At 39.8% G+C, this 8,795-nt stretch overlaps 1 protein-coding gene across 1 annotated transcript; it reads right to left on the bottom strand.

Annotated features, from left to right (window-relative positions):
- Positions 1-885: 885 nt before the first annotated feature.
- On the bottom strand, positions 886-8,162 carry ifrd1 (interferon-related developmental regulator 1). Its single transcript, XM_067581509.1, has 12 exons — positions 7,938-8,162; positions 6,277-6,381; positions 5,882-5,963; positions 5,008-5,132; positions 4,736-4,893; positions 4,569-4,619; positions 4,078-4,256; positions 3,774-3,882; positions 3,409-3,543; positions 2,395-2,523; positions 1,734-1,829; positions 886-1,641 (listed from the first exon to the last, which is right to left on the bottom strand). The coding sequence occupies exons 1-12, from the start codon at positions 7,966-7,968 to the stop codon at positions 1,555-1,557; spliced, it is 1,287 nt and encodes a 428-aa protein (XP_067437610.1). The 5' UTR covers positions 7,969-8,162; the 3' UTR covers positions 886-1,554.
- Positions 8,163-8,795: the final 633 nt, after the last annotated feature.

Raw genomic sequence — 8,795 nt, 5'->3', positions numbered from 1 at the left:
ATTGCCCCTATGGGAACTCCTGTAGTTGAGGAGCCTGCAAGAAAGAGGCTCATCCTCCCAAAACTCTTAACAACATATGTTCATTTCTGTTTGCTGTACAGATGCTTCATCAGATCTATTTATTTAAAGTACTTGGGTAAAAAGGACAAAGCAAAAGGCTTATGGACACAAGAAACTCTTCAGTACATTAACAGGACCATCCTGTGGTGGAAAGCAATCAGACAGGCCATGAAAGATGTTTCAGCTCGATGTTGCTGCTTTCCCCTGAAGGTAATATTATTGCACCAGAGGTATGAGGCTGCTGAATGTGTGAATCGATTGCAGGCTGCTTGTGTGTACTCCAAACTCCAGGCCAACATTATTGATGGGACTATTTGTAGCTTTGCGACGTTTACCTTTATCATGTGACACTCATCGCTGTTATGGACTATTTTTATTGCTCTATAACAGAACCCCTTCAAGCGGGGCCTGGGGGAGTAAATATGTTGTGTACGATGTATGTTAGGCCTCCATTATTTCCTCTGCCACCTGAATCGTTCCACTACTTGTATCAATAAACCAAGAGGTTCCATCACAGAGCCTCAGATCTATGAAGGAAGGTAGCAGGCAGTGTACTGCTCACTCACCCTCACCATAATGGCACTGTCACCTTGGCTGCAAGATCCTTCACTTTGATATGTTGAAGTAGCAATGAATACTATTTGTACTGCCCCCTCTGCTCAAAACGACCTTCATATATATCTACCAGGAGTTTAAAGAGGGACCGAGATTTCTGGTTTTTAAAACTCACTTGCTAACCCAAACAAAAACTCCTCTTCCAGTGAAATTTCTCTGTGAACTCTATTTCTTGTCTAATAAAATATGAGCAAAAAAATGACAGATCCATTTGTTACAGCTTTTCAGTGTTTATTTCACCATCCTCACCCTTAAGATTATATACCAGATACTAAAATAAAACACAATATTCAACAAGGTTGTACAGAAATAACCTGCTTGGGGTTAACTAGGTAGTGCAACTTAATACATATCCATGGAAGGGTTAGGTCAATAACATATGTCTTTGACGTCACTATGAACTAAAGAGAAATACATGGTGCAAGACAAATGCTGGAAAGGAATTATATAACTTAGTACAAAGATCCCAAAGAAAAAGAAAAAAAAAAAAAGGCCACATACTGAATATTAACAGGAAGACAAAACAAATATACACTCTACAGTATATACAACACCACTGTTTGTGTGGATACATTAAAGTTACCCAAAACCTATTGTTTGATATCAAAACACTCATCTCCTGTAGATTTGACCAGAAGCTATAAAAAAATATTGTGTAATAAATGTTCTGTCCTTTTCAAAGCACAACATCTATGATACAGCCACATTTAAAGTCTACAGGGGCTGACTGTTTGATACTCAAAAGATAGATGTTTGGAGAGGATCACGTGAACACACATTGTGACAATTCATTTAAAAAGCAGGGGAGCCTTATAAATAACTTATTAGAGTCCAAAAATTAAGAAAAAAAAAAAAGAAAAAAAAAAAAAAAAGACAAAATTAGAATTCACCAACATCCACCCTCTTGTCCCTGAACTTGCTTCTGGCCTTGGTCCGAGCCTTGAACGCGGCAGAGTTGTGGAGATGCTGGAAAAGAGAGGGCAGGGGTGTTAATACAAAGTGGAGAAAAAAAAAAGCTACAAGGATTTGTGTTTTAAAATGGGAAAAACAAAACATACCCTTTCAAAGCGAGAGATTTTCATGGCCTTCATTGTGGCTGAATCAACCAACATAGGTGGTCCCAGTTCAAACACATCTCTGATGAATTCATTTGCCTGGTTGGAGAAAAGTTAAAAACAAAAATAATTGAAAACACAGTTCTACTAATCATTAGCATAATATAAATGTCAGCATAGGACAAATCTGAACAGAAACTAGTTTATTTAGGATACTGTTTGCAGTGTTGTGTGGTCTGAAATATGTTCCATTGTCTCATCTTCACTTGTGAAATTGTTGCATGTTTTCCACAAGCGTGGGCTGTCGGCCAGATTGCAGACTAACTGTCCAACCAGCTGCCTTTAATGGGTCTCTTTCTCCCCCCTCAAATGTGCAACATTATCCTAAATCAAGTTAATTAGCCTCATCTTCCTGCATCAGGCAGACAGTTACTATATTTTGTATCACTGCTGTGTCAGTGCAGGAAAAATGACCTCTTGTTATTTATCATCCCGTCAAACAGAGCCTCATGAGAACAAAAACTGTAGTGCAATTAAATTAAAATGTCACTATCAGGTATTAGTTTCTGTTATAGGCGATGTCAACTCACATTATGCATTTAAATTTTGTATTTACATTTATGACAACATTCCACAGATACTTTACATCTCATTAAAAAGATACCTGTAGGTGGTAGTTCATCCCAGAGCCCACAAACTCTCTGAAAGCATCGTATGTCCTCTTTCTAACCCAGCTGTCGATGGTCATGCGCTCCGTCCCAAAGCGAATGGTCTCGGACTGGAAGTCGCCCTCCTGGAAGAATATATAGGAGGGTGGTGAGAAAGATAACCATGGACACAGACAGATTCTTACACTGATGTGAAACACCAAGGTGGCGCTGCCCTGCTGGTGACATGGAGGAGGGCTCTTGCTGCACATTGTTTGTTTGTGTCGTCTCTGTTTGTCATCGGTTGGCGCACTGAGCACTACATTCACTGAGTGTGGGTGTTAGTCTGGACTGTAAGTAAACAGCAGGGAAGATTATGGGAACGCCCACACCCCTCACTCCAACACATTTTTGAGCAGTCCACTATTCGGCAGGCTAACAGGATTTTATCCAACTTTTTCCAACTCTGAGTGTGTGCTGCTGAAATCTGGAAGGAGCTACAGGATCCCTTTGTTTAAGAATAACTGTTATAAACGTTCATCAGGACAGACAATAGCAGGGGCAGAGGCAGGCTCCATCAATTGCTTGTGTGCTTGTAAGCATGTAAAGTAAGATGTGTTGTTGCTTGTAATTTATGTAATAAGATGTGTATGTTCTGAGAAGTATGCCTTCAAATCGTTAACTTTTAACAGTGTGAATGGTTTTGTGACTAATTTGCTCAGCTGTTTTATCCCAGGCCAATGTCTGCACATTAAATAGGAACTATTTAATGTGTTTTATTGTAATGTCTGGTTTGATGCAGCAGTTTCCTTTATCCAAGACTATTTTTCCTATGAGAGATAATAAAGTAACCTTGACCTTATTCACAGCCTTAATCCTCCTCAAAAAAAGCAAAGTGTGCCCTCTCAAAGTTGTCCTCCGCTAAAAACGCTGCATCTCTAGTCTGTCACTCCAATCCACTCTATATAATAAGCAGGAAGTTAAAAGCCCGAATTTCAAATTATAAAACTGTCAAAACACAGAATACTCACCTCGACAGCCTTGAGCACGTCCCTGAATACCGACCGCTGCTTCTTCTTGTCCATTTTGGCTCTGTGCTTGTTGCAGTCTGTGGCCAATGCATTCAATTTATCGCACAGTTCATCCCAGTCATCAAACTCAAAGTCCTGAAGGGACACAAGGTAAAGAAATGCTGCACTCATGACCAATGAAAACAATTCAGCCAGACATGCATTTAATTTAACACAATTTAAAGACAAAATAAAATTAAAAAAAAGACTAAAATTACAGTCCGTTTGTATCCAGCAGTAATGTCTTCCAACAGTTGATAGTACAGGAATGACAAGTGATGGGACATTAAACATGTGAAAATTGAACAGCATGGATGTGAACTTACAGAGTCCATGTCTCTGGCCAGCTCAAAGAGCAGGGCGATGGTCTCCCCTGCAGCGATTCTCATATTGACATCCTCACTTTCCAACAACCTTGGCAGTTTGGGCAGGTGTCTGAATAACAAAATAAATGCATCTAAATTTTTTAAAAATATGTTCTTCTATTTTCTAATGCTTATCTAGATCTGAAGAGCAGTAAAATGACATGACTACAAAAAAAATTTAATAAATCATGTTTGGCTCTCTCTGCGGTATGTAGTTGAGGTGAACTTGACTTTATGTTTTATCATTTGTGACAGTTGGTCTTACTTGCGCAGGATGTCTTTGAGTTGGCTGGCAGTGCAGATAGTGAGCAGCAATGCCCAGGACAGCAGAGCGTTGGTGTGGAGCTGGCTTGTCTGGAGACTGATCGAAGGACAGGTACCATCTACCCTCGCGTAGGACCTGGTGAACAGGTTCTCAAAGCACTCCATGGTGGAATGCACGTCCTAGAGCAGGAAGCAGCAGAGGATCTTATCAGGAATGGAGTTTGTCATGCAAAAATCAAAAACTACTAGGAATGTTTTTTTTAAAAACAACAACAACAACAACAACAACAACAAAAAACTCATCACAATTAACATGTTTCTGCCTTCATGATTAACTCCAGGGGGGATGACTGGATGAGGCACAATGTCACAACCAATAATTACTACAAATATACAACTGAAACAGGTTGTAAAGGAGACGTCACTGCAGTTTGCCCTCAATCCCAGAAGTGTCAAACCACAGAAAAGACAATGAAAGTGATCAAAACTTACCAAAATGTCATCTTCTGCAACCAAAGTACAAAGGCCCAGACTTGTTGCCACCTATTACAAGAACAAAGAGACTCCTTTCAGCTGGCTTTTCACAGCATAGAGGTTTCAGAAAAATCAACCGCATTCTTCCACGGTAATAGAAAGAGTAATAAAAATCAGGTACTCACAGCCTGTCTGGCCTGAATGTTGGCTGATCCATCTGCCAGGATGTTTTTGAAGATGGGTTTAAGGGTCTTAAACACCTCCTCGCTCTCGATGCCCGAGCCCAGCTGGATACACAGCAGGCAGGCTAAAGATGCCGCTGCTCGCTGCTCCTCGCCTTTGCCTGACAGTTACAAAAAGCTGATGTTAAGAACTAGACCTATCATTCAGAAAATACCTTTAAAATAATAAATAAACAACAAGACAGTTGAAATAACTGCAATAATGTTTTAGGTACCTTTCTTGAGACAGCGTTCGATGCTGTCTGTGATGGTCATCCTTCTCTCTGAGATGAACTCGTACAGGATCCGTGTGGCCATTGCCGTTTTAAGCCCGTCCAGTGCCCCCTGTCTGGTCTTAGCACTGTGGAAACAAACGTTCATTATTCCTATTGCACAAATTATTAAATCGGAAGGATGCATGACAGTGAAATGTCAGAATATATTATTTCCACCTCACATTTTAAAAATTTCATGTTAAAAGTTTCAATAAATATAATTCAGTGAGCTTATATTTTATTAGTAATACATTTTCACTCACAAAATCAAAACTAAGTGACTTAACACCATTCTATTTTACATACATGAATTGATGTGTGACTGCCATCTGAAAGTTGAACTGCGTCATCCATTTTTGCCAAATGGTCAAAAATCTAACAGTTTATAATGTTCACTGTTATGTTGAGGAGATGTGTTGCAGCTATAAGCTTGAGTTTAACTTTAAAAAAAAAAAAAACTGGCCTTTTTGGGGATGAAGTCTATTTTTAACTTGACTGGGCTGCACACCCCAGTGATACCTTTCTCCTGTGACTGACAGCAGCACTCTAAACTCCAGCTACCCATCCCAGAAATAAGCCCTTCAAACTATATTAGTCACACCTACTTTGAAACATCTGCTGCTGGAGACTCTGAGTCAATATTTCTAGTGTATTATTCTACACTGTGCATGTATTTCTGTTAAATTATTTTGACTGTTTAACAATAGTGAAAAACAGACCATTTCATCCTTGGCAGTCAAACGATTTCTGAATAGTTCTGCATGCACTCTGCATGCCAAGATCAGATAACATGTGTATGTAGACTGTTTTGAATTTATCAAGCAAGACTTTATACCTCTTATCCACCGTGCTGTCTATGAACCCCTTCAGCTTATACTGGAAATCCTCCTGGGCTGTGTCCTCACTGGCTTCTCCACCTGGCAACACCACAACATGTGTTAAGTGGACAATAAAATTTTCAGAGGATTTGATTCAAATAATGATAGAAACACTTATTTTATTTTAGTAGTTTTACTCAATTGTTTGCCCAGTGAGAAGCTTCACTGCAGAATTTAAACCATCTTGTGCATTCCCCATTTGATGAAAAGTGAACACAAATTGCAAACACTGGCCCATGCAGACACACCCCATGACAGCATAGCCAAACATGTGTATTCACAATTTCAAACAAAGGCTGAAGCATACACATAACAAAGTGTACAAAACACAGACACACACACACACACGTACCATCATCTGCTACACTGGTGGCGTCACTGAAGCTGCTGCAATGGCTGAGGGTCTCAACGGAGGCGTCCTCATCACTGAAAGGCTGCACATTTCCATGCTGCCCCCCTGGAAAAAAACAAAAAAAGACAGATTAACATAAGCAGAAAAAATATAATCCAGCCTAATCAAATCAAAATGCATTAGTACAGTGCAGCAGGTCTGCCTATTATGTAATCCCGGCGCCACACAGGTACTGTAGCAAATACTGCAGTTATCTAATCTGCCCCATGTCCTTTGCACGCTTTATCCTGCTGGTGCTTTCATTATCTCATGAGAAAATGCACCATGTTGTCAGGGTCAAGGGCAACCCACGCTTCTGTCGGCTGTGTAAACACAACATGATGTTCAGGTTGGGGAGACATGGGTCAACAAATGCAAACTTCTATAACATGACGGACAATCTGCCACAGCAATTACTGCCTTAGCTGCAAAACTAGATTTCAGAAAAAGATGAGTGCAGTTTTGGTACATAGTACAGAATGAGTCTCAGCATAATATCTTAAAATGTTTTCATGATAACAAGGAAGACTGTGGGGGTGTTGTAAAAATTCATGGCTAAATTAGTGTGAAAATCTATGCTGTGCTCATTTTCCAATACTAAAAAGCTCCTATTTTGTTAGTTATAAGAAACTTTAATGAAAAACACATAATCTGCAGCCAGATTCCCAACCACAGTCTCTGCCCTGGCCTGAATTCACCTCTGGAGGATGTGATGTTGGTAAACATGTCACTGTACAATCACGTTTTATTGCGGTTACAATCAAGAATTATTGTACCTACATGTGTAAAGCCACCATAAAAACTACAAAAAGTACTGTCAGCTGATTGTAAAGGCCGTTTTAACCACCTATTACAGTCTATTATGTGCGTGTGTGTGTTTGTGTGCGTGTGATGTTGACGTGGACTCGACAGCTGATTTCGGAGAACTGGGCTCCGCCTCCTCTTTTACACCCCGCTCTGTGGAGTCCAAAATGTCCGGCTTCTGTCGTTCAAAAATAACAACCAATATAATAAGCATGTCTTATGTGCCAGTTCCACGTCAGCCAACGTTAGTCAAAATTAATACTTTGGCCGCAAAGTCGGCTAAACACCTTCTGAGGCCAAACCGACGTTCTGTAGAACGTGAAACCCCAAATAATTATTACTTTCGTAAAGCAGTTATCATGGTAAAAGCCGTCAAATTATCAAATAAGTAACGTTATGTTTATTTAGATAAGCTTTTGTCTACCTAGCAACCAAAGCCGTGTCTTACTAGTGGAGAAATGACATTAGCTTACGTTAGCTTGGAAAGTAACGTACCATGCTTCGACCATATAGCTAATAATTCGTGTGAAAATGTTAATTTAACAGCATTAAACAGGTTTTTAATAATTATAAAGCAAAAACATATTGTTGTATGGTGGTATATTTGATGAGCAGCAGCGATGCTTTGTGTTTTTACGGGTAGTTAGCTTTGTGTTTTGACGCAGGCCAGCCTCTTAACGTTTGTAGTCCTGACTGTAAACACGTTCAACTCCACTCAATGGACTCACAACACGAAAAGAACTACAACTACCGTCAGCTACGAGGAAGTCGAGTGAAGCAAGGCCCAAGCATCGCGGCCGCTAGCTCACTTAACTTACCTCTGCTGTTCTTCTTCTTGGCCCTTGGCATTTTCGTGCAGTTAAAAGTCAAATTTGATCAAAAATCAGCCAATACACGACCAGCTTTTATTGTATTGTCTCGTAAAATGAAAATATTCCCGTGGCACAGTGGATAAAAAGGAATTGAAAGCGATCTTGGAGATAGACTGTCGGCCGAGACGATACATTTTCCCTCTTAAACCAGGGCTGCGTAGACAAGTGTGGCACCGCAGTATTTATACCGGCAGACATGTCACGAGGAATTTTCCCGGCATCGCTGGCCAATCCGGGAAAAAGAACAAGCGTCGCGTGTGTTCGCGCGTGACGCAGTGAGGAGAAACGTGGGAACTGTATAACATGAGTCTTTGGGTATTTTGGTCAAATGCGTATCTCTCAGTGGTCATCTTCAGTTTATTTTTTATTGATATGCTATAACCTTCATATCTCTGAGGACAAAGACACAATTGATATTTACCATATTATCTTAATAAGCAACGATATTTCAAAAAGTGTATCAAACAGGTGTTTTTACAAAAACTTGAAAAACGCTTAAATACACTTATACAACATAATTTAACTTTTAAATTAATAGTTTAGGGAGTATTAGGGAACGGACGCTATTGACCTGGTTGGAGGTATCATGCCATGGAAACAGTATATATGCCTCTGTGACGCATTAAGATGGAGCATCTATTATGTAGAGAGGATGCAATTATAGGGCTCTCTGCTGCAATGGATAGCCGACTGTGATAGTTTCTGTGATGCTATTGTAATTATTGACTTCGATGATGCCATTAACATTGTATTTATATCTTTGATGTAATACTTTGATTATATGCATCTGCATACAATCAGTTA

The sequence above is a fragment of the Thunnus thynnus genome, chromosome 23 (genome assembly GCF_963924715.1).
Source record: "Thunnus thynnus chromosome 23, fThuThy2.1, whole genome shotgun sequence".
NCBI classification, from domain to species: Eukaryota; Metazoa; Chordata; class Actinopteri; order Scombriformes; family Scombridae; genus Thunnus; species Thunnus thynnus.
Note: the sequence above shows the minus strand (reverse complement) of the source record. Positions and strands in the feature narration are given on the sequence as shown.